This window comes from Thamnophis elegans, chromosome 11 (assembly GCF_009769535.1).
Source record: "Thamnophis elegans isolate rThaEle1 chromosome 11, rThaEle1.pri, whole genome shotgun sequence".
Taxonomy (NCBI): domain Eukaryota; kingdom Metazoa; phylum Chordata; class Lepidosauria; order Squamata; family Colubridae; genus Thamnophis; species Thamnophis elegans.
In genome coordinates, this window is record NC_045551.1 from 35,335,340 (window position 1) to 35,360,848 (window position 25,509).

The window sequence follows — 25,509 nt, forward strand, 5'->3', positions numbered from 1 at the left end:
CATGTAAAAATGCAAGTAGAAAAATAGGAACCACTTTTGGTGGGAAGATAACAGCGTTCCAATTTAGTCAAGTCAGCCACATGACCATGGAGACGTCTTTGGACAGTGCTGGCTTTTCGGCTTTGAAATGGAGATGAGCACTGCCCCCTAGAGTCAGGAATGACTAGCACATATGTGCGAGGGGAAACTTTACCTTATAGAACTATCCTTTACAACTAGATTATCAGATCAGGCTGGCATCAGCGTGAGAAAATTCATCTAACATAATGCTGCTGCTTCAAGCTAAAATATATTTATAATATATAATAACATTACCCTGGATTTCCCCAGGATTGTATGTGATAACACATTAAATTTGATGGATTGTGTCTACTGGATGCTCAATAGAGGAATTTCTCTCTACATAAAATATTTCTCTCCAGGACAAAATTCTTCAATAAAAGGGTATGTAACTTCAGATTGCAGGTCCTCTAGAGCAGTGGTTCTCAACCTTCCTAATGCAGCGGCCCTTTAATACAGTTCCTCATGTTGTGGTGACCCCACAACCATAAAATTATTTTTGTTGCTACTATGTAACACGGGGAGCCACAAAACCTGGGTAGGTGTGGCCAACTCAACATCACTCCCATCCAGTCACATGACATTCCCCCCCCCCCACAGACATGCCTACCAAGGTTTCATGGCTCAGTGTTTTCTGTGGGAATAGGGTCTCTCTCTCTCTTCTCTCCCCCTCCCTCACATTTCTGTTTTTCTTTATTTTTCCTCTCTCTTTCTCTTTTTCCTTCCTTCCTTTCTTTCCTTCCCTTTCCCTCTTTCTTTTTCTTTCTTTCTCATTGAATACGATAGCAAATCCAAAATAAAGTTATTAATTGTAGGAAATTGCTTCTCTGTAATCTTTTCATAGTGAACTCTAAGTTGGTAGAAGCTGGCAAGATTGTACTAACAGCAATAGGATATATATTTTGATTTCTTTTGAGTTTGACAATATAATATGTTATACAAAATTATAAATAATCTTATTTTCAGATGCATTTTTTTTGCCATCTCTGTTATTTTCTTTTTAAGAAAATCAGACTTGCTTCCAATTTGTGCCTGCAGTTTTATTGGAAAGAGATCTAGCTTGTCATTGCTTTCGACATAGGTCTGAGAAAGTTAGTTTCTTTCTTTCTTTTCTCTTCCTTTCTTTCCCCCTGATTTGTTTCCCTCTCTTTTCCCTCTCTCTCATTCTCTCCGTTCAGCTCTCTTTCATTTCTTTCTTCCTCTCCCCCTTCTCCCTCTAATTTGTTTCCCTCTATTTTCCCTCTCTCCCATTCTCTCCTTCCAGCTCTTTCATTTTTCTCTCTCTATCGCTCTTTCTCCCCTTTTCTCTTTTATCTCTTCCTTGTGCGTGCAAGCAAAATACCCTCCTGGGCCGGGATCACAGCAGCGGGGACAGCGACTCCTTCTGCTGCCACCACTGAGAAGTGAGTAGCTGGCTGCGCTGCGCAGGAGACTCCTCAGTGCCAGACTCAGGTCGGTCCCCTTCGTGTTGACTCAGGAAAGAGCTGGAGCAGCCGTCTCTGGATGCAAAGAGGGAAGGGTTCCAGAGCCCTGTGCAAGGAGAGCCCTGTGCAGTGCAGAAGAACTGGATCTCTTCCCTCCATGCACCAACCAGCTGTTGTTGCTGCTCCCCATTCTCATCCTTCCTGAGCCAACACAAAGGGGACCATAGCTCACGCTGACCTGAGTCTGACGCTGAGGTGTCTCAGTTACTCACCTCAGTGGCGACAGTGGGAGGAGAGTCATTGTCCCCTCTGCCTTGATCCTGGCTCAGGAGGGTATTTTGCTTGTGCACACGTGCACATGAGATGAGCACAAGAAAAGGGCTGGAGCTCTTCCCGACACTGAGTTGCCTGCGAAGGACGCGGAATCGTAAAAGCAGGCGAGAGGCTCGTGCCTTCTCGGGGCGGAGAGCAGATTGTACAATTGGGTCAGCAGGGATAACATGGGTAACAGTCTTAATAGGGAATCTCAGTGTATGCGTATCCCACGTTCCTTTATTTTTTTTATTTTCCCCACTTGGTTTTATGCTTCAGAAATGGTACCTCTTGGCCAGTGGTGGGATTCAGCCAGTTCGCACCACTTCGGGAGAACTGGTTGTTAACTTTCTAATCAGTTTGGTGAACTGGTTGTTAGAAGAAATCATTAGGTCAGAGAACCCGTTGTTAAATTATTTCAATCCAACCACTGCTCTTGGCTTCTGTAGCTCTGCCTATCTACCTCCATCACTCGGAGTGAGTTGCTTTCCCAGCGTCCTCTGTGCTGCACAGGTCTCTCTTTCTTCTCTCCTTGCTTCCATTCCGGCTCCCCCCCCACTCCTCTCCTTCCGCCATGTGGGGAACCTGAGCCGTTCCTTCCCTTCGGGCCGGCTTCTCGCCAGCCTCTCCGTGGGAGGCTCCTCAGCGACCCCTGTGAAAAGGTCGTTTGACTGCAAAAGGGGTCACAACCCACAGGTTGAGAACCGCTGCTCTAGAGTCTTCAACTCCTTGAAGTTGTTTTTTTCTGTGTCATAAAGAAAATAATGTTAAAGTCATAAACACTGATTTAGATTTAAGTTGGTCCCGGTTTTCCCTACTTCTTTACCTTGAACCCATGTCTTTTTTTGTTATGCAATCTTATGTTCCAGTTTGTGACTTCTCAGCTTACACAAAATTATAATAAAAACCTTTAAGCAGCAGAGAAGCATGGAGACAACCAAGGGAATATAGGCCGGGGTGGAATAAAGGCTACTTTAAGAGTAAATGTGTGCTGGACATTGATTTGCTGTGATTTTCATGTTAGACATTTGTTAAACAAGCTGACTTGTTTTTTGCTGAATTAAAATTTCATTACATCCTGTTGTGGCCCACCAGCAGCCAGCGGAGCTGGCACAGATTCGGACACTGAGGAGGTTGGGGAGGAACATGAGCCAGTCCTGGAATCTGGGGAAGGCTCTGAAAGGGCTCTGTGTTGGAGGCAGAGATGGGGCCAGCGTCGTCTGACAGTTATTGGCTGCCTTTGGAATCAGACATCAGTGAGACAGATGAACAGCTGGACCCTGTTCCCAGTGTGCGCATGTGCAGAGTTGCCAGATGAAGGGAACAGCTAAGGAAGAGGGGTCAACTTGGGAGTAAGGTCACAGGTGGACGGTGAATGGCCCTTTCCATAGGGATTAAAAGAGGAGCAAAAGGGGAGTGGAGTTTGCAGGAGACAATTAGTTCACTTAATTGGTTCATGACTCTCCGAGACTTCTTGCCAAGTTTTGAAGATATTGGCCTGGCAGCTCTCCAAGCCAGATAAGATCTGTGACTGTAAATTCCCCCTTAAAAGACTTTACTGGATGTGAATGAGAGGAAATTACAGTAACATAATGAAAAGGGGTTTTTGTCAGGACAAGGAGTCTGCTTCATGGTTTAGGGAGCCTAGTCAGAACATATCCAAATGCTGAAGTCTAATGACTGAAATGTGTTTAATTGCAGTATGCCTCGATTTTAATATCTACTGACTCTCTTGCAATTTTTATTTTTAAAAAATATAGAAAAAATGTGTTCTTTTCAAAAGTAGTTACATAAATATCTGGTTTTGGTTTGATTCTTTAATAATCAATTAGATATATCCAGGGAATCAAAAGAATATAATGGCTTCAAAATCTAAGGGACTGGTTTGGAGAAAACTCAGCAGCATTTTTTGTGTGGCTGTTGATAAAAATAACATCACCAACATGATCACCAACGTCCGATGACAGATATGGCACAAGAAGAAGAAGAAGAATCAAAAAAAGCAAACCAATAGGACTGAAGTCCAACTCATTTTTTTTTATTGTGTCATCTTGATTTTCCTAACCTCAGTCTCAATGCCTTTAGCCACCTAGACTCTAGGAAAAGTGCAAGAAGAGCAACCAGGATGATTAGGGGACTGGAGACTAAAACATATGAAGAATGGTTACAGGAACTGGGCATGGCTAGTCTTGTGAAGAGAAGGACAAGGGGAGACATGATAGCAGCGTTCCAATATTTGAGGGGTTGCCATAGAGAGGAGGGGGTCAAGATATTTTCCAAAGCACCTAACAGCCAGCCAAGGAATAATGAATGGAAACTGACTAAGAAGAGATTCAACCTAGAAATAAGGAAGGATTTTCTGACAGTGAGAACAATCAACCAATGGAACAGCTTCCCTTCAGAGATGTTGGGGGCTTCATCACTTGAGACTTTCAAGAAGAGATTGGACTGCCATTTATTAGAAATGGTGTAGGGTCTCCTGCTTGGGGGTTGGAGTTGATGATTTACAAGATCCCTTCCAACTCCGTTAATCTGCTATATGTGGACAAATGCTAGTGGTGTCCATGATAGCTTTTCTTGAAGGCAAGATGCTTTTCATCCAGCCTGTAACACAGGGAAGGATAAAACCTTTCTGCAGGCCTGATCATCACTCACTAGCCTTAAAGATGTGCACATAGCACAGTATTATTTGCTTTAAAGAAGGTATAAAATCATATTGTTTACACTGTAGGTAGTTCCATGAAGTCTCGTAGGAAAGATATCTGAAGCATCAGAAACTGAAAAGTAAGACATTAACAGGAAACAGTCCAAGGTAATGGAAACAAATGAGTCAATCAGCTGCGGCAAAACTAACCTGGCTCCAGTTGTATGTTCTGACATATATAGAACTTTTGTTTTGCTCAGGGTGAATGCGTAAGTGTTTTTCTTCTTCTCTGGTGGTAAAAATTCAACTTCAATGTATTAATTGGTAAATATCAATGGTTTTTTTGGTGATGGTTTCAGGATTCTAGCTAACTAGCTAATTAGACATTGAGTTGTAAAAATTTTGACTGCTGTTGTTCAAGGTTCTCATGCTGTTTTACCTCATCATCCTCATCTTCTTAGAAATTATCTAAATCCTGTTTGATCAGATATGATTTGTGAATTTCCTCTTTCTTTTTGGCGACATTGATTTGAGTGCACTTCTGAAGTGAAATGCATGTACAATCCCAGACTGATTTCTAAATGGACTATTCTTGTTCTCATAAAACAATCTTCTCTGCTGTTGCTCCTGCCCTCTGGAACATTTTGCCTCCCCCACCAATGTGAGGTTAGCCCCAAGCCTCCTATTTTTCTGTAAGGGCCTAAAAACATGGTTCAGCTAATCTGCCTGGGGGCCCAGTGGGAGATCAGCCCAAGTAGTTGATTATTAACTGATCCCATCTCCCCACCACTTCATCCCTACTCTCCTCCCCACTCCTCCTCCCTCTCCCCATTGAGTAACAACAGATCCCATCTCCACCCCCTCCCTCCCTAAATCTTGGCAGTAAGGTTTGATTTTAACATTTTATGTTTTAACTAAGTTGTAATTGTAAGCCTAGTGCCGTATAATGAAGTGAGCTCCCATTACTTGTCCCTGCTTCTGCCAACCTAGCAGTTCGAAAGCATGTAAAAATACAAGTAGAAAGGTAGGGACCACTTTTGGTGGGAAGGTAACAGTATTCTGTGTGCCTTTGGCGTTTAGTCATGCTGGCCTCATGACCACAGAGATAGCACTGGCTCTTTGGCTTTGAAATGGAGATGAACACCACCCCCTAGAGTCAGGAACAACTAGCACATATGTGCAAGGGGAACCTTTACCTTTTAATTGTAGGCCTCCCAGAATTAGCCAATAATTTTTATAAATTAGTCAATCAATCATTCAAGCTTTTGACTTCACCATTTGCCAGGGAGAAGTGTATCACCACTCTCTGATGATAAGAACCCAAATAACAACTGCCTTGACTGCTAGGATATATCACTGTATTCCATGATAACAGGGAAGTGATTTATCATTGCCTTTTCCCTGTATTTATCCTCTTTTCCTTATCAGTCCAACTTGGATTATCAGAATTGTTAACCAGGTCTGGGTTTATTTTTTCAAAAATTGTTACTGTTTCAGAGCTAACCCACCTAAGACATTTGAGTTATTAAATTAAATAGGGCAAAAAAAGGAGGGTTAGTCATAACTTTGTTTAAAGACAGTGTGTTCTGCTTGTGGTTTATTGACAGTGTCATGTCACTATGAACACAATTGTGAACTGGATTTAACCAATGTTAGCAATGACTGTGGTTTCCTATTTCAGACCTAGATCTAAAAAATAAATTACTCAAGTGGTCTGCCAGAAAAAGTAAGGAGTACTTTAGAGCAGAGAGAGGAGACACATATAAGGGAAGGAGAATTTATTATCATGGGCAGTACTGAAGTACGTTAGTTTCTATCAGTGAAATTCTGGGTAAGGAATATTTGCCTACTTTTATTGTATAATAAGAAAATACAGGTTCACCTCTTGCTCACAAAATGAAGCCGGAAACATGACTTGCTAAAAGAGGAAGAAATGCTGACATTGAGGTCAAAGAAGCTGATTAAAAGGAAACATGCATACGAAATTCCGTTTAGAAGGGAACACAACACTTAACTTCATCTGATAAGGTTGAAAGGTAAGATTTTTCATTCAGAAAACAATCCCTTTTCAAATTACAATTTCTCAGATTCACAACCTCAAATAATATTTAAGGATTTTAAAAAATATATTACAAATAATATGTACATATTTGTTTCCTTTCCTATGAATGCCTTAATGTAACTATTTGAATTAACTTTTTATTTGAATGCAAGAAGTTGGCTTTAAAAGCCTTTGGATTTGTTTCACTAAATATATCTATACATTCATTATCTCCACTAAGAAAATGTTCTGTGTTAATTAGACTAATGTAGTAGTTTTTATTTTTCAGGTCCCAAATGAAATCATTTCAAATGAAACTTTTATTGTACTCTATATTCTGCCTCACTCATAGAAGCTTCATGGAGTAGCTTCAGGGATATAATCTTACATTCAATTGTAAGTCAACCATATTTTCCATATGTTTCTTTTGAAATTTTCCTTAAACAATTAGTAAAAGAGAATAGATGCATATTATATTATTATTATGGTTGGATTGTCAGTTGTTTAAACTGTATTTGGCATTTTTATAATTTTATATTTATAGCTGTTATAGATATAATCCCTTGTTTTTTCTTAATAAAATTAATGTAATAGTGACAATATAATAGTGACTATGAATCAGTGCAGAAAAGAGCAATAAAGATCATAAGGGGTCTGGAGGCTAAACCATATGATGAACAGCTAAAGGAACTACTTATGTTTAGCCTAACAAAGAGAAGGCTTAGGAAGAATATGATGCATCTTCCAATACTTGAAGGGCTATCACAGGGAAAAGGAATTGATTTGTTCTTCAAAGCACTTGACAGCAAGACAATAAGCAATGGATGCAAGCTCATCAGAGGAAAATCCAACGTTAAATTAACAAGAAATTTTCTGTCAATGAGAACAATTAGGGGAACAGTGTGCCTCTTAAAGTTATGGCTGTTTCATCTTTGGAGGTTTTCAAGAAAACATTGGATAACAATTTGTCAGGGGGCAGGGAATTGCATTAAAAAAAACCTCCAAGGTTCCTTCCAGTCCTATGAGTCAATAGTTTTATGAACCCTACTGGTCCCATGTTTTAAAAAAGTTGTTTTAGAAGAAATCGCTATCCATAAAGTAACTATGAAATATGTCGCAAAGAATCTCTGCTTACCTCTATACACTTTCCATGTAGCTTCTGTCTGGAATAAATTATTTTCAGCTAACTATATTTGATTGTTTCACAGTAATGAAAAGAGTTTCAATGTCTGCCACTGGAACATACTGCCAAAAATTCAACACTGCAGAAACGAAATCTTAGTCAACAATGCTTATTTTTTTCTGGTGCTTTCTATTGTTTGTAGCAAGAGCAGAAGCTGGTGATATTACTGTTACTGGTAAGCTATGTCATTACACTTACTAGAATTCTTCATTGTTTGATGTTTCTTTCTCAGTTTTTATATGAGGGAGAGTACCCCAACTTCTCCAATGAGGGGGCTGAGAGGGAATGGTTCTGTGGGTGTGGCCAGGAAGCATGTGCAGCTCCATTAGTGCTTGTCTGCTGCTCACGCAAAAGGGAATGTCCATGTGCTCCCTCATCACTTCCACCACTGTGTGCTGGTTCCAAACAGCACACAGCCCAGTAGTGGGCTGTGATCTGTGGGTTGGGGACCCCCGTTATAAGGGGTTATGTTTTTAAAGCTATTGTAATGATCTGGAGCTGGGCACAGAAGCAACACAGCAGGAATGAAGGCTTAACTCCCCTTTATTGCTCCAGCTTTCCCCCCAAAATCCCATCGATCACTGCAAGTCCAGGAGCAAAGCTCTAAACATGCACCTCCAATAGTTCCTGGCTTCTATTAGTCCAGAGGAGCAGCACAGTTCTGAGAGAAGCCACGGTTCAGGGAATTTGGTTCCAGGGAGTCCTCGTTACAGGAAGAGTTCACTTGATTGATTGATTGATTGATTGATTGATTGATTGATTGATTGATTTAATAAATTTATAGGCCGCCCAATCCCGAAGGACTCTGGGCGGCTTACAGAAAATAAAATTTTAAAAAGTGAAGAGTTAAAAACAAACAGAGGAAAACAGATTAAAAGAAAACACATCATGCACCCAGTCTAATCAGGGCTGGACCTTGGTCAAGAGGTCAACAGCCCCAGGCCTGCCGGAATAGCCAGGTTTTGATAGCCTTTTGGAAGGCCATGAGAGTGGGTAGGGTCCAGATCTCTGGGGGTAGTTCATTCCATAGGGTCGGAGCGGCTACAGAGAAGGCCCTCCCCTGGGGAGCCGCCAGCCCACATTGTCTGGTTGAACTTGGGCTGCAGCACAACCCGGAGCAGAACTGTGTTGTTGCGAACTTGCACAAAGCCAGACCAGGCAAGTAAGACAAGAGGGGCAAGGAAAACCGGGCAAGACCAGCAGGGCAAGAAAACAAGGCAAGGAGGGCAAGACAAACAGGGCAGGCTTGGTAGGGAGGACCTCATAAGTCACTGGGCATGTATATTTCTCATTAGCTACAAAAGTCCATTGTGTATGTCAATAAACAATAGAAGGCTTTTCAAGAATACATATATTCTTGTCCATTTTTCATCCTGTTCTGAAAGTATCATAAGCTGGTCTTGAATAGCAAACAAGGGTTATCTTCTTCTTAAATGTGTTATCTATACACTTTTTTCAGCTTTTGATGATAAAAAGATTTCAATGCAAAGATTCAATGCAAAGAATACACTTCATCTGAAAAAAGATTCTGAGTTTAATTCCCAACATTTCCTGATCATTCTGTAAGTTCTTGTTAGGAATCCCGGAGAAACATTATCAATCAGTGCAGATCATATTGAGATTGATAAATTCAAAGTGTATTAAAGGGATATTGAAAATCAATATGTCTTTAATGTATGTTGAATCTATGGAATCTTTGAACTGATGCTGAATCAGGTAGAGACTCTGTAATCTTAGCCCTACATCTGTTTTCAGCAGAGGTGGGTTGATCCTGGTTTGGCCTGGTTTGGCTGAACCGGTAGTGGTGGTGAGAGGCCGTGCATGTAATCACGAGTGAACACAACCATGCATGCAAGCACAAGTGAACTGCAGGGTTGGGTTCCGGCAGCCACTACTGTGGGTTCGCTCATTGGTGCGCAGCTATGCTATGCTCTGCATGCATGCACAGTACAATAAAAATTGTTCTGCGCATGCACAGAAGCCAAAAACAAGATGGCGGAGCCTACGGTGCTGCCAGGAGAACCAGTTCAGGGGAGTGGCAGGCCTGGGTCACTGCCACTTCCAGTGACCCAGGCCGCCAAAGCAGTACCAGTTCGGCAGAACCAGTCTGAACTGGTAGGAACCCACCACTTTGCTTTTCCAATAGAGTGAGGGTAAACGGACATTGGGATGTGCAATGTCTCAATTTTTTGATATCAGAGGTCTTTGTGGCTTGTCTTCAAGCTGTTTCAGAGGATCTAAAGAATGCAGCTTGTTATCTTAGTGGTGGCAATGAAATTCATAAAATATAATACACAGGCAAATCTGATGCCTTATTGTTACTAGTTGAGAACCTGATTGCTTCTCAAAAGAAAAGGCCTACATATGTTCCTGAATGCTCATAATGACTAAAATGTCTATAAAAACAGTACTGACTTCTTAAATTCTTTTCAGATTGTCTTAAAAACCCTACTAATGTGAGGTACAGAGCCATCAGCAATCAGAAATTTATTGTAGCATGTGAACTACCATCTGAAGACACTACATCAATTTATAACCATTCTCCTCTTTATGAAAATAATGTGATGTGGTTTCGGCAATCCAGTGAAGGAGGAGCCACTATGATCCTCAGTGATAAAACTGCCAATCCTACTCCTTGGGGGAATTCACTTTGGTTTAACCCAATAAAGCCGGAACATTCTGGAATATACATCTGTATGAAAAGGTTGGTTGTGTGAATGAGCTTCTAGTTTGTTAGTGTTTTACCATCCCAACAATCACTTCTTAATTATTTTGGATGCAATTTGTGGGTGGTGGTAGGGGAAGAAGTGGTTTAGGCAAGAAATTATCTTTTATTTCTAAAACAACTGGGAATTAATGGTAATAATTGGGATAGATCATGTCCTCCAATGCCACCCAGACATGGGTAGCTATATAAATTTGACAAATAAAATAAATGAATGAATGAATAAATAAATAAAGCTATAACCTACCCTTCTTACTCCACCCTTGTGCAGTGTAACAATGTTAAATTATTTAACCATTTAAACTACGCCAATAGTTCAAACTTCAACAATAAATAGCAGTCAGGCCTTTTATTTTAATCTGATATGATCTGCAGCCAATTCTATGTAAAATATGTTTTTTTTAAATTTAAACAACATTTTCATATTAATCATAATTCAGAAAAAGAATGGAAGCTACTAATAGTATACCCAGATGCTGTACAGTATGATCATAGCCACATAACCTCATGAATGAGATGATACTATATAATATAATTCTGGAATGAGATAAATTAAGCCAGGATATAAAATTATCAAATGACAGGATAGTGAACAGGAATTTTTACTCAAGCAACTGGGAGGCTCAAAATTTTCATACAGTTTTGTGCCACATCAAACCTACAAAGCTCTGTGTCAATTTCTTCCATAAATAAAATCCCCTTTACAATCTTAGGATATCCTGGGACATTATTAATATAACTTTTTTTCAAAATTTTAATAATACAGTGGTACCTGGTACTCAACTGCTTTGAAACTCATCAAATTTGGTACTCAATGCATTTGAAACTCATCAAATTTAATGCGAAAATGTTATCGGGTACATATCAATTGTTTGGTACATCACAAGCTAGAACTTTTATTTAGCTAGAAAAATTATTTTGGTACTCATTGCAACTCCTGGAACCAATCAATGATGAGTACTGAGGTACCACGTACATTTCAGGTTCAGCAAAATATTTGATTTGTTTTTTCTCTTCCTGCACAGAATTAGTCTCTGGATAATTTCACCAGAAATTTTTTTTTGTAGGTCACACAGGAATAACATATCACCATGTGTCAATATTTTAATAACTGTTCAAACAAAAACTATGGCTAATTGTTCAGTTAACAACAGAAATGACATTTATCTCTTTGTGGACCAAGGAACATCTATTGGTTGCCCAGGGAAAAACTGTTACTCTAATTTTCCACAATCATCAGTGAAATGGTACAAAGTAAGTTTTTTTTAAAGTAACGCCTCCTTTGAATCCATTCAATTGCTGTGCTTTCCACAACAAATAGCTTTGATTTGTTTGAAAAATTATAGAGAGATTGTTTTTCACTATACTACTGGAATATTTTCTTTGACCTCCCAGTTTAATCTTTTATTCAAATATTTCCTGGTTTCTTGAAAATCTAAGCAAGTTTGGATCTTGTGAGTAGTTGGATGTACATTCAAGATTAGCCAAAGTCAGGTACTATAGGTGCTGCTACTCATTGGGCAAACACAAAGCCATTTAGTTTTAATTTTAATTAAATTTCAAGAGCCATGGTGGTGCAGTGGTTAGAATCAGAGATGGTATTCAGCAGGTTCTGACCAGTTCTGGAGAACCGGTAGCACAAATTTTGAGTGGTTTGGAGAACTGGTAAATACCACCTCTGACTGGCCCCATCCCCATCTATTATCTGCCTGCTGAGTCCCAGCTGATCAGGAAGAAATGGGGATTTTGCAGTAACCTTCCCCTGGAGTGGGGTGGGAATGGAGATTGTACAGTATACTTCCCCTGCCACGCCCACCAAGCGATGCCATGCCCACAAGCCATGCCCACAGAACCAGTAGTAAAAAAAATTGAATTTCACCACTTGTTAGACGGTAGTATTGCAGGCTAATTCTTCCAACTTCCAGCAGTTTGATCCTCACCAGCTCAAGAGTGACCAGTCGTCTATTTTTCTGAGGTCGGTAAAGTGAGAATCCAGTTTATTGGGGGCAATATGCTGACCTGCTTAGAGAGAGCTGTAAAACACTGTGAAATGGTATATACTGTAATTGTTATTGCTAATTGCTGTTGGAAAAGTTGGATGGGGAAGGTCATAGGATCTGGTTTCAAGTAGAATAAGATTTCACAATCTGGTAGTCTTTGGCTATAATGGATCACAATTTGTGCAGTTCCCAGCCTTCATGGTCAAAACTAAATTGGGATTCATATGAACAGGAAAACCACATATCTGGAGTGCACTGGTACAGAGAAAGCTATTGCAGGAAGAAAACCAAATTAAAACTCCTTTTTATTTCACCCAAACTTCTTTAATCATACCCTTCATGAACTATAATCATGATAGTTTTGTAATTCAACTGAGGATCAGAATACCAGTTGCTATGAAGTATCTTGTGGTTAACTGCAGAATTTGTATGTTTCAACTAACATAATATTTGAATTGTTCATCTTTATCTTCTTGTAGAATGGAATACAAGTAGAACTTAAAGAGAAAAGACCTGGCCTACAATTCTATCATGATAAACTAGTGCTGCGTTCTGTGTATGATAAAGATAACGGTACTTATGCATGTGATTACACTTTGATTGACCACGGTATACAATGGAAAATGAGAACAATACTGAATGTGCATGTTATCTGTAAGTCACTATACATAGTTCAGCATAATAAATCATTTCATATAGTGCTTTACATTTTGGCAGTGAAATATGTGTTATGAAATACTATATCAGACTTATTTAGAGTTCCTTAATTTTGTTAAATTAATTATATAGTAATATTCAATTACCATTTCAATTATTTTCTTATCTTTGTCATTCCTAACTGATCTAAGCAGTTGTGACATTTGCTTTGAGCAATTTGATGAGATATAAATGTGTGTTTTCTAACCCTAAAAACAAAAATTAGAAAAAAATGAGATCTATGCGGTAATTAAATAAATAAATCATTGCCCACTAGCAGTTTGAAAGCATGCAAATCTGAGTAGATAAATAGGTATCACTTCAATGGAAAAGCGATAGCTTACAGTATAGTTATGTTGCCCATATGACCACAGAAATGCCTTTGGACAAAGCAGACTCCCTCCACCAAGAATGAAGATGAGCATCACCCCTAGAGTCAGAAATGACTGGACAGGGGAAATCTTTTCCATTACTCTGAAAATCATTAATTTTAATTTATATAAACAAATTGTTTTTCTTTGCTCTCTGATTGATTTCTGTTATCTATCAGTCCTATGGAAATAACTCTCTTCTGCTACTTGGGATGTCAAAAGTAGGGCTATATAACATTGTGTGCCTGGGTGGTCAGTTGGCTGTGTGATAGGATGTTTGTTTGGAGCTACATTTAAACTCTGAGCAGTTGATTGGTTCTCTTGTTGATTGGTCATTCAAATGGTCTAGTTTCTTACATATTCATATAAATCAACAGATATAAATCAATAAGCTTGTTAATTGCTCCTTTGGTAGACTACCAGGCTTCAATAAATTAATGTGTATGGTGGTGTTGGCATGGCCAATGATTTTTGTTCCTTCTCAGTCGAATTGAGAAGGTTTGTTGCAACTTCTATGGCTCCAAATGAACAACCAAACACATGACCAACTGATCACACTGGCACACAAGACATATATAAGCTAAAGAAGAATAGGCTAAGAAAATCCTGCTGATGATGTTACCTAGTCTGATAACTCATGTCTGTGACTAAAAAGCTGTTTGATTATTTTCATCTAATTTCCATGTATTTTAGTGTGCTGAAAACAAATAAAATATTGAAAAAACTCCTAGACATCATGATTTGCCACAACATGCAAAATTGTCTTCAAATTTATCATTTTTTTTAATTTTTGATATTTTTTTATATTATGGTTTTTAACCAAATTTAAAGTCCAAATTACTATTAATTAATTCACATAACTGCATTTAAGATATAAAATGCCAAAAAAACCTTAAAGGGTTTGTCTGAGTTATGTATGTTGGTCAGCAATATATACATAAGCTAAGCAAGTTTTAAGTCTGTGCTTCTAATGGTAGAAGGGGTTAATCTTTCCTGAAGAATCCAGTGGGAGGGAGACACAGGGCAGATAGCAGCATCTCTGGTCAGTGCAGGGGGCGTAGCCAGCACTGTGACATCTTGTGTACAGACACAGAGCTGCTCTCTCTTGCATGCCACACTTGTGCACGAATCATCATCAGGTTCTTGGTTCTAGGCTGTTCACACTTTTTCATCGCAATTCATGTTAGCTCATCATTCTTCAACCGTTATGTTATGGCTCCGCAAAAGTGTATTAATTCACCAGACAGTTTCTGTTTCATCTGTGGTGAATATACAGTGTTGAAGCAACAGCAGAATTAAATGTTCAAAAACTAAATTGAAACAAGCTTGGAGAGCAAACCATTGCCAAAAAGGTTTAACCCAAGCTACAAGTATTTTCTATTATTTCATATTTTTTTAACTTCTAACACACCATTTTTCATGTTTTAGCAAAAGACACTATCCATCCTCCAAAGGTTTTGAATCCCAATGATGGGATGACCCTTGAAGTAGAAATTGGTAAGATAATTAAATTTTCACATTTATTTTGCAACCTATGAGATAATAGGTATCTTACATTGACTGCATTCCACTCTAAGCTAGAGCTTAATTTTAGTGAAAATGGACTAGCTATGGGTACTTTTAAATTAATTATTTTATGATATAAATCACAGATTGTCTATTGTTCTAGCAAATTAGCAGGATTCTATTCTGAAAAGTTGGAGAAAAGTTACAATTTATTCTAACTCCCAGCTGGTTTACCAGTTTATGACTGCAGCTTAATCATATGCATTTGCTAGAACTACTACAGTGTATGGATTCAAGAGTATATTAACAGAATTTCAAGGGCTGGACCAGTGGTGGGTTGCTCCCGATTTGGCCCGGATCGGGTGAACTGGTAGTAGTGGCGGTGGGAGGCTCTGCCCACCCACCCAGACACATGTGTAGAAGTGTAGTGTGCATGCGCAGGAGTGGGCACAGGAGTGCACCTGGGAGCACGCCCGAACTGGTAGTAAAAAAATTGGCAACCCACCACGGGGCTGTGCATTATGTTTTAAAGCTCTAAATGTGTTTGAGCCTTAATTATTATGATCTTTCTGGGGAAAACATTTTTTTTTAGATTTTGAAATGCTAAATATAATAAAGGGGAGATTGGATAAAATGTAAGTTAATACCTTTTCTGCAGCCATTTTAGTTCATAAGGTCCTCATTGAAAGGTCCTATATGCCATCATTCTTCTCACTATCCCTGCACAACATATTTTTGTCTTTAAAAATGACAGATTTTTTTATTTGTGGAGTTGGTCACCCTTCAAGGTGTCTAGGCAAGAACCTGGAGTACTAACTCTATCATTATTATAAGGTTACATAACATAACTTTGCAAGTCTGAAAGTACTTTTCATCTTTACAGTCCATGAAATTAGGGAGGGCTCCTTCTGAGATGTTTGCCATGTTCCTTTACTTCTGTGGGCTGCCTCTTATCTGACCATTACCAACAGTCCTATCTCCCAAAGTGATTCCCACATACCATAACAGGAATGTACAGATTATTATTCTATAGCAATTTGGTCTAATTAATATGTATCCATAGCATTACATTAGAAGATACACATTTATCATATTAAATGCAACACTTTTCAAATATGTCACTGTTAAAACCTAATAGGAGAGAGACAGCTTGGTGCATTGATTAAGGCATCAGGCTACAAACTGGAAAATTGTAAATTCTAGTCTCATTTTAGGCATGAAGCCATTCACACTCTCACAGCCATAGAAAGCAAGAAATGGCAAATCCTTCTGAATAACCTTGCCAAGAAAACTGCAACTGTCCAAGCAGTTGCTAGGAATCAAGACTTACACACACACGCACCCCTCCCCCAATATAGTTATTATCCTATGTGCTTCAGTATGAAAGAGAGATTGGAAGTGGTGTGGGATGAAATCTAATGAAAATAGTAAATAAACTAGTCTTTAAGCTGCAACAAGATTTGTTTTTGTGTAAAAAAAAGTCCATAGCTACATGATTATTTTTTGAAGACCCTTTGTATGCACTACTTAATATTAATAATCTGTGAATTTTCAAGTCATATATAAAGAATCTTATAACCATTTGAAAATTACTCTAAAATATTTTCAGATCGTTGGAAAATATGCTTATTGTTTTTCCCCCACCCCCATCTATTTTTTTAAGATCAACCAATTGATCTTGAATGCAAAGCACAATTTGGTTTTGAAATGAATGTTTCATCCTCACTAGAGTGGTACCAAGAAACCAATAAAAGCAAGCAACTGATACGGCAAGAGAGGTACGGAAATAAAGTATCTTGACTGAAAGAAGAGAGAGAGAGAGAGAGAAGGATGGATGGATGGAGGGAGGGAGGGAGGGAGAGAGAGAGAGAGATTGCCAAAATTTGTAGACCAGTGATTATCTGTCTGAAATTCCAGACAGATGCATTTTCCAATGTTGTCATTGAATTGTATTTTTTAACATTGTATTATTAAATATATCTGAGTAATATGATTAAATGTAATCAGTTACTTTTAATCTCAGTTAGATGAAATCAGTTTAAATTTTTAAAACCCCAATTTTTTTTTAAAGAATTTTAATCCCATCACAGGTTTTTGGGGATGTGACTCCTGACATGTTATTCAAAGACAAAATGTGGTATTCAGTATGGAGATTGTTGTATCACTCAGACATAAAATATATATCTTCTCATGCATTTGCCATTATGAAATTAAAAATATCCAGTGCATTCTCTATTGCCATCTCAATTTCCTTTAACTTATCCTACTCTGTGGATCTTTAATTCTGCTTTTATTTTTGCCGGGGGTTAAAAAGGACTTTGTGTTTTTTGCTTGTTCGTTTTTTATATTTGCAAATAAATATAGCAAGAAGAAAGGTATATGAACATGCAGATATCAGCATGTTTTAGTAGGTAGATTATGAAACTAAAACTTGCAAATTATAGGGTCAGAAGCATAGAAATGTGGCCTAGTATGCATCTCCCTCTCCTCCCCCTCTCCCATCTATCACATTTATATAGCTACCCATATCTCAAAAGGCAACTCTGGGCTGTGTAGAACAATCAAATAACAAACATAAAATGCAACACATATAAAATACAAAATCCACATTAATAAATATCATAAAACCCAAATATTTAAAGTTGATTATCCCTTCGTTCATAACTTGCTATGTGGCTTGTTTGATTTTAGGTCCATGACTTTTCCTAAGGTTAGTCATTTAGCTTAGCAAGTTTGTTTTGGGTTTAATTTGTCATTGGCTTTATTCAATCAGTTGGGTATATTCTATAACGCATGAATTAGCTATAGGAATTGGGGGAATTAATATAAAGTGGGACAGTGCATCGATTGTTAACATTCTTACTGGAAAGATGGGTATAGAAGAAACATATTAGTGGCTTCTGGAAGACCATATTGATCAACCATAAATAGAGCTGTTTCTTGTTAAAAAAACACACCAAGGGTTTCAATATGACTGGTAGATGTGACTGCCATGATTTTTTATTCTTTTTGTGTCTGATATAGTAAGAGTCATCTATATGTATTTAAAATATTTGTTCATTGGTATCATGAAAAGCTGCAAAATGTCTGCACATGGATGGGAGCATGACTGACGATTGATGAGAGCATTATTCTGTTTAGAGTTCATCCACAGGGACTGGATGGAGAAACCTTTACTCTTACCTTCAGACTGATGAAAGTAACTGAAGAAGATCTAAACAGCCAATTCATCTGCTTGGCCCAAAATTCTATTGGGAATGCTACTGGAGTGATCAAACTTAAGAGGCAAACAGGAAAAAGTAAAACTTTCAAACCCACTAAGACAATATCACTGCTCTACTTGACCTCATTAACAATTATTTTCTTGTTTCCTGAGCTGTTATGTTATGGGGTAAACATTTACATGAATTTCATGAACTTTAGTTGTAATTTCCTATTATAAAAACAGTTCCAGTGCCATTCTTTGATAGCTGATGTTTTTCACCAATACAATATTATCTAATGAATCCATATACTCAAGCACAGGGTCTCTAAAAGGGGCTGCCAAATTTCTGGGAAATTAGATTGTGAGTGACATGAAAACAACACATTTCCTTCCTTCCTTCCTTCCTTCCTTCCTCCCTCCCTCCCTCCCTCCCTCCTTCCCCCTCCTCTCTCTTCTGCAATGCACTATGAAGAAATACAGTTAATCCTCATTTAATGACTGCCTTTTTAAGCAACCATTCACATTTAAAATACTGAGGAAAAGTAACTTTGTAACCAATCCTGACATTTACAACCTTCACGGGTATGTGAAATAAAATAAAACCAAAGTAAGATCGTAAGCACACTCTCAATTTTACTTAGTGACTGCTTTGCTTAATGACTAAGTTGTAATTGTGAGGACTACCTATATATGTTTCTTAAATGAAAATTTGACAACTAAATATATTTATCTTGGATAAAATTAAATAATCTTCCTTGAAGGAGGTTAAGACTTTTTGAGAATCTCATGAACAACTGATGCCACAGCATTAACTATACTCCAGATTTTATCTTCAGCACATCAGAAATCTGAGAAACAACTAATTGGTGTTTTAAGGCATCAACAACACCATACTTTAATGGTTTCTAGAGAAATATAGCAACTTGCCCTGATAGAAAAACAAGCTTCTGCACTTCTTGTGTCTTTTCTCAGATGTTGGCATGAGAATTGATGAAATTCAGGCTGTAATAAATTGGCTGGAATCTAATACTGAAGAAATAATGAATTCCAATCCACAAAAGAGGATCTAAGTGGATTTAGATCTTCTAACTGTTTGCCTAAAACAGTCTAGGCCTTCATGGGTACCTCTATAAGTTTAGAGTTTGGGGTGTTTATATGAACGGAAGTACAGTTTGCTCATGCACCTGAATAGAACTACCTTCTGTGTTGTAAACATATCTACCTTCAATCAAACAAAATTTATTGCTCTTTGAAATACATCTATTTATTCAATGAATAAGTTCAGGTCACATCCACCACACCTTTTCCCAACTGTTACATTTCATCTTGAACTTCACCATTAATCATTCATTTCATCATTAAGTTTGCATTATTTTTTATATATTTCTCTTTTCTTTTTAGCAATTCTTTTCTTGCTTACTTTGTGTGGCACTATTATAATACTATTTGGAGTGGTTTCAGGAGGCCTACTGGTTTATAGGCACTGGATTGAACTTGTATTATTCTATCGGAATTACCTAGCCAAGGATGAAACTCTGAGTGGTAAGTACATTTGATTTACAATAGCATTTATTCACCAATTTACTAATTGGAGAAGATTGGTCAATACTACTGCTTCTTATCATCTCTCTCTCTCTCTCTCCTCTCTCTCTCCTCTCTCTCTCTCTCTCTCTCTCTCTCTCTCTCTCTCTCTCTCTCTCTCCCTCCCTCCCTCCCTCCCTCCCTCCCTCCCTCTCTCCCTCCCTCCCTCTCTCTCTCTCTCTCTCCATCTTACCTATATTTGCTTCTACATCACCCATTGTTTCTAGTATCCTAACTTGACATACAGAGATCTCAGCAACCCATTTGCAAATTTTGAATACTAATACAATGTATACAAAATATTCATTTTTATAAGAATCCCTGTTTGTAGTATTAAGCATCTCTCCTGATCCAATATTGGATTGAAACTTAAGAAACCATGTTTCAAATCCTTTTGCCCCCATTCCCAATGCAGAAGTATACTGCAACAATATTCAACGCAGTCTGTAGAATTCAAATAGTAGCATTTAGTCATCATTTGGAAAGAAATGATTATTAATATGCCCTTAGCTATCATCTTATACCACATCAATCAGATATGGTAAAGGAAAATTAGGGAAAGTCAATCTTAGGAAGATGGAATTTTCTATATGAATCAGCCTGTACCAGAAAAAAAACCCAAATGAAAGCACTGCATACACCCACATTTCTTAACGATTACTTGACGTAATCCTTTTAAATACACAGGAAGCAAATCTTTATCAAAGTCATCAGAAAAATCTGATGAACTCGTTCCCCCCCATTTCTTTTATTAAATCCAGTTGATCGAAGCTTCAACTTTCAAACATTTCAGATATTACTGAATGACTTCAATGAACAAAATTATAAACTACAAATAAAATACTGTCATTGAACTTCAATGTTAAAAACAGAGACAATAGAGAAACATTGGGCTGATTTCATAAAAATATTGGAGAAGAGAAAAAAGAACAAGGGAAGAATTGCTACGAATATACCCTAGATGAATGTATAATGACTGTTACAGAATCCTGTTAACTAAGATGTTTTTAATATTAGTTTACCACAGAGGTATTAAATTCAGGAAATGAATGTAGGTCAAAAAATTTCATTTTCTTAAAAAATAGACTTTCATCACCCCTCCACCCTCTTCTAATCCTTTCTTTTAAAAGTTTCTTTCTCATTTTTAAGCTAAAGATAAAACTTTCTATATAGCTGTTTTTATCATTAAAATATATGATCGGTTTTAAAAGTGAGTTGCATAAATAAACTTTAGGATACCTGGAAGGAGCTGGTAGCTAAAAATATTTCTTTTCTTGTGTTCTTGTGAAGTAATTCTGAATTATAATTATTTTTATAAGCTAGCTGTGAATGTAGAACAAATGCTCATCACTGATTTATTGAATTAAAAATGTACAGAATTAAAAAGTGAAAGATAAAAATTATAGTGATAAACATGCACATAATATGCATGCACCCACATGCATAAATACATAGCATTTCTTGGGAAATTCTTGGGAATTTCTTTTGCTTATAACTCACCAGTTTGAAAAGTTCATGCCCTAAATTTCAGAGATAAGCAAGAATTTGAATCAAATATAACTACATAGCATAGGTCAATTAAAATAATACTATGAGGCTCTGATATAGATTTAAATGACTTTTTCCTTTATAATAAGTCTCCATCTGAGTACCGTCTACATATGTTAAAACTTCAGAGGGCTGTGAATTCTGCAAGTTGAAGCCTAACATAATTGGAGAGGACCAGGTTAATTAAGGCTGATTAAACTACTTCCTGAAACTTAGAAAAGTCACCCATAGTCCAAATTGTGTGGTAAAGAAAGAGAATTAAGAAAAGAAATCTTACATTGTAGATGTGTTCTACATGGAATTGCTCATCTGGAAACTGCAGCTGATTCAAAATGCAGCAGTGCAGATGGTAACAGGCCTTTGTTCTTATGCCCATGTATTATTACAGTGATATGAACTATGTTTGCCGCCAGTTGACTTCAGGGTGCAATTCAAAATGCTGGCTGTTTCTTATAAAGCTCTTCGGGGCATAGGTCTATGTTATTTGAGGAATTGCCTGTCTCCAATTGTTCCTGCCTGTGTGATACATTCAGACAGAATGGATGCACTTCACAACTCTCCATTAAATATCATCATCTTGTGGGATCAAGGAAATGTGATTTCTGTGTTGTTGATCCATCTCATTGGAGCTGAATCCCTCCAGAGATAGGATTGGTGCCCAGTCTTCTGGGATTCTGTAAGGATTTTAAGATTTGGCTCTGTGATCAGACCTTGAGTTAGTGTGTCTGTGAAATCCATGTTGTTGTTGTTGTTGTTGTTGTTTTTATTAGTATAAAAGTATATATTTTTAGTCTAGGCTGCCATGTTTATTTCATGCCTTTAACAGTTTTATAATTTTTGTTTGAATAAATTTTGGAGTTGGTATCCATAATAAATTTAATAAATAGCAATCATAATTGTTCAGTAATATCTTATTTGTGCAAAATGCAGTCAATATAAAATGGTTTGATTTTTGTGTGTTACCAATTGCTGTTCATAAATTTTCTGTCTATAATTTCCAAGCACTGGTGCTGTATGCCATTTACACGTTTAGCATGAGGCACTTTAGCCTAGATATGGAAATCACTTCATTTTCTATTAGAAAATGCTCCAAGATCAGAATTGCGACCATTAGTGGATTAAGAATATTGATGCAATAGTTAATTCACTGCTCAGATGGCTTACAGATTTTGTTTTAGAGCAGCCTCTGCTGGTAAAATGAAAAATGGTACAATTCTCCAGTGAGATAGATCAGCATATTTTAAGTCAAAGTATAAGGTGGCATCGTAGAGTGCTTGACTGACATTGCAGAAACTTTGGTTTAGTGCCCTCTTTGTCCAGTAATGCACAATGTTGATGTGGGAAAATTATGACTTTTAGACATTGTTTGCAGGTAGCAGTAGCAATACCACTTCATAATGCTTTTACAGCCCTCTCTCTATGGTTTACAGAGTCAGCATATTGCCCCCAATGATCTGAGTCCTCATTTTACTGACCTTGTAAGAATGAGACTCGAACTGCCAGCAGTCGGCAGAATTAGCCTGCAATACTGCATTCTAACCACTGTACCACCACGACCGATATATAGTTTGTATGAAAGAAGAGGCATGTATATTTGTTTGATAGTTACAAAATTTTCATGTGTTCCTTCAATGTTATTTTTATGAGCAAGATTTTGTAAATAAGGAATTAGAATAAGAAAACAAATTAATTTTGTGTGAGAGGTAGGATTTTTTTATTTTATTTTATTTTCATAACAAGATTTAAGCAAGAGCCTGTTTGAAGATAGTGGAGGCTCTGTATAAAAAGAAGTTAAATCCAGATCTAGTTCAGTGTTCTCATCTCATCAACCCATTAAGTAGAGTTCATCTATATATGTAGGAAGTGGTGAAATTCAATTTTTTTTACTACTGATTTTGTGGGCGTGGCTTGTGGGCTTAGTGTAGCTTGGTGTGCATGGCTTGGTGGCTGTGGCAGAGGAAGGATACTGCAAAATCTCCATTCCCACCCCACTCGGGGACCAGCCAAAGGTGTCATTTGCTGGTTCTTCAAACTACTCAAAATTTCCTCTACCGGTTTTCCAGAACCTGTCAGAACCTGCTGGATTTCACCCCTGATGTAGGATGGTTTTTCCAACACAACATTTTGGTATGAAAAGATGTCCTAGCTGTGGTGGCTGTTTTTATTTCTTATAAACACTTATACACAGAGTGGGAGACTCATATAATATGCCCATATACAATCAGGCATGCACAAGGACACTGTTGCCAAAATACCTCTGCTTTTCCTGATCTCCTTCTTTGCCTTGTTTGAGTATACATGGTAGTAGTTGTCAATTCAAGCGAAACATTTCTTTCCATCACCCTGATTTAGAAAATATTTTCCTTTCCTTCCTCCTTTTTAAGTTTTGATGCCCATTTGTTTCTTTTCATAGTCATCATTTTAATTAATTCACTTATTTTTAGATTGGAAGGAATTTGATGCCTTTGTCTCCTATGCAAAACCAGAGTTCGTTGAAGCCAACCAAGAACCATGTCCTGAAGAGCAGTTAGCTCTAGAATTTCTTCCACTCATTCTAGAACATGACTATGGATATAAGCTTTGTCTCACAGAAAGAGACATCCTTCCAGGTGGAGGTACTATTTTCTTTGATTTCATGCAATAGCTGAAATAGCTGCATCGATACTTTCCATCGTAGATAAGGGACAGCCTAATGTCAGGGTGATGTTTAACAAAGCATCATTTGCAACAGGTACAGGTAGTCCTCGACTTACAACATTTCATTTAGTGTTCGTTTGAAGTTAGAAGTGGCACTGAAAAAAGTGACGTATGATTGTTTTTCACACTTACCGACCATTGTAGCAACTCCATGATCACGAGATCAAAATTCAGAGGCTTGGAAATGGATTCATATTTATGACAGTGGCAGTGTCTCAGGGTCATGTGATCACCTTTTGCGGCCAGGTTCACTTAACAACCATGTTAGTAACTTAACAACTGCATTGATTCACTTGACAAGTGTGCAAGAAAGGTCATAAAATGGGGCAAAACTCACTTCACAATTGTCTCAATTAGCAACATAAATGTTGGCCTCAATTTTGGTCGTAAGTCAAGGACTACCCAAACCCAAATCATGTTTACTAAGACTTGACCTGTTTGAATAAAATACAGCTATTCTGTAAAAGTCATTGACAGTATTGGTCAGTGGAAAATACAAAAAACACTGACTGATTCCTGACCTAGAGACAGTAGATGAACTGCAAAGAAGGAAGAGTTTCATTTTTTTTAACTTCTTGGATTTAATTCGCTTGCTTTTTCAGAATTTATTGTTTTGGTTGACTTTTATACTGCTTTATACCTCTAGTTTTCAGGCATAGTTTCAAAGACATGAAAAAAGAAATAAAGTACGTTATTAATCATGCTCTCTTTTGCCAGCCTACACTGATGACATTGTTGGTGCCATGAAAAAAAGCAGACGGGTCATCGTCATTTTGAGTCCAAACTTCGCTAAGAATAGCCAGGCTCTCTTTGAACTTGAAGCAGCAATCAACACTGCCTTGGAAGATAAGACAATGAAACCCATCCTAATACAGATTGATACTTTTCAGGAGCCACCTTCATTATCTCCTAAGGTGAAGAAAGCCCTCAGGATTTTGCCTAGAGTTACTTGGAGAACATCTACCTCTCCTTCAGCTAATAAGCAGTTCTGGAAGAAATTACGGTATCACTTGCCTGTGAAACGCAGCAACAGTGCCATTGACAAGTGGCCTTCATTTCCCATCACCAACCGTTGGTGTTGGTAAAGGAAAATGAGAAGCAAAGGATGAGCAAGTAGGGTATAATGCGGTAGATGTCATCGCTCAGTAGTTCAAAACTCTCCACCAGTATAAATGGTTATTGGATGGTAGAGTTGGGAATTTGAGAAAGATTCATTTGCATTTTATTTATAATATGACTGCTTTTAATTGAAACTCTGAAAGTTGTACTTCTGTGAATGCTGCCATCCGTTTTACCAATTGTTTTTTTTTTAATAAAGCCCATTAAACAAACAAACAAAAAAAACCCCTCCCATAATCCCAAATGCCTATTGGAGAAAGTAATGCACAATTTGTTGGAACAGAAAAATATGCATTTCATTTACAACTGTGAAGCAAGATGATTTTAATATGGAAACAGGAAGAACAACATGTATCCATAGAAAAATGACAAGCATACTATGGATGGAAAAGCCAAA

General features: G+C 37.7%; 1 protein-coding gene across 1 annotated transcript; it reads left to right on the forward strand.

Moving 5' to 3' along the window:
* The first annotated feature begins 7,769 nt into the window (after positions 1 to 7,769).
* On the forward strand, positions 7,770 to 25,365 carry IL18RAP (interleukin 18 receptor accessory protein). Its single transcript, XM_032226244.1, has 10 exons — positions 7,770 to 7,839; positions 10,098 to 10,368; positions 11,457 to 11,643; positions 12,869 to 13,043; positions 14,885 to 14,953; positions 16,626 to 16,740; positions 18,104 to 18,261; positions 19,569 to 19,709; positions 23,741 to 23,911; positions 24,711 to 25,365. Exons 1-10 carry the CDS (start codon positions 7,770 to 7,772, stop codon positions 25,076 to 25,078), a joined length of 1,725 nt encoding a protein of 574 aa, XP_032082135.1. The 3' UTR covers positions 25,079 to 25,365.
* The last annotated feature ends 144 nt before the right edge of the window (positions 25,366 to 25,509 follow it).

Coding starts and splice junctions, on each gene's coding strand:
- IL18RAP (XM_032226244.1), top strand. CDS start 7,770: ATGCTTATTTTTTTCTGGTGCTTTCTATTGTTTGTAGCAAGAGCAGAA. Junction 11,644..12,868: donor CATCAGTGAAATGGTACAAA/GTAAGTTTTTTT, acceptor ATCTTCTTGTAG/AATGGAATACAAGTAGAACT. Junction 23,912..24,710: donor AGACATCCTTCCAGGTGGAG/GTACTATTTTCT, acceptor CTCTTTTGCCAG/CCTACACTGATGACATTGTT.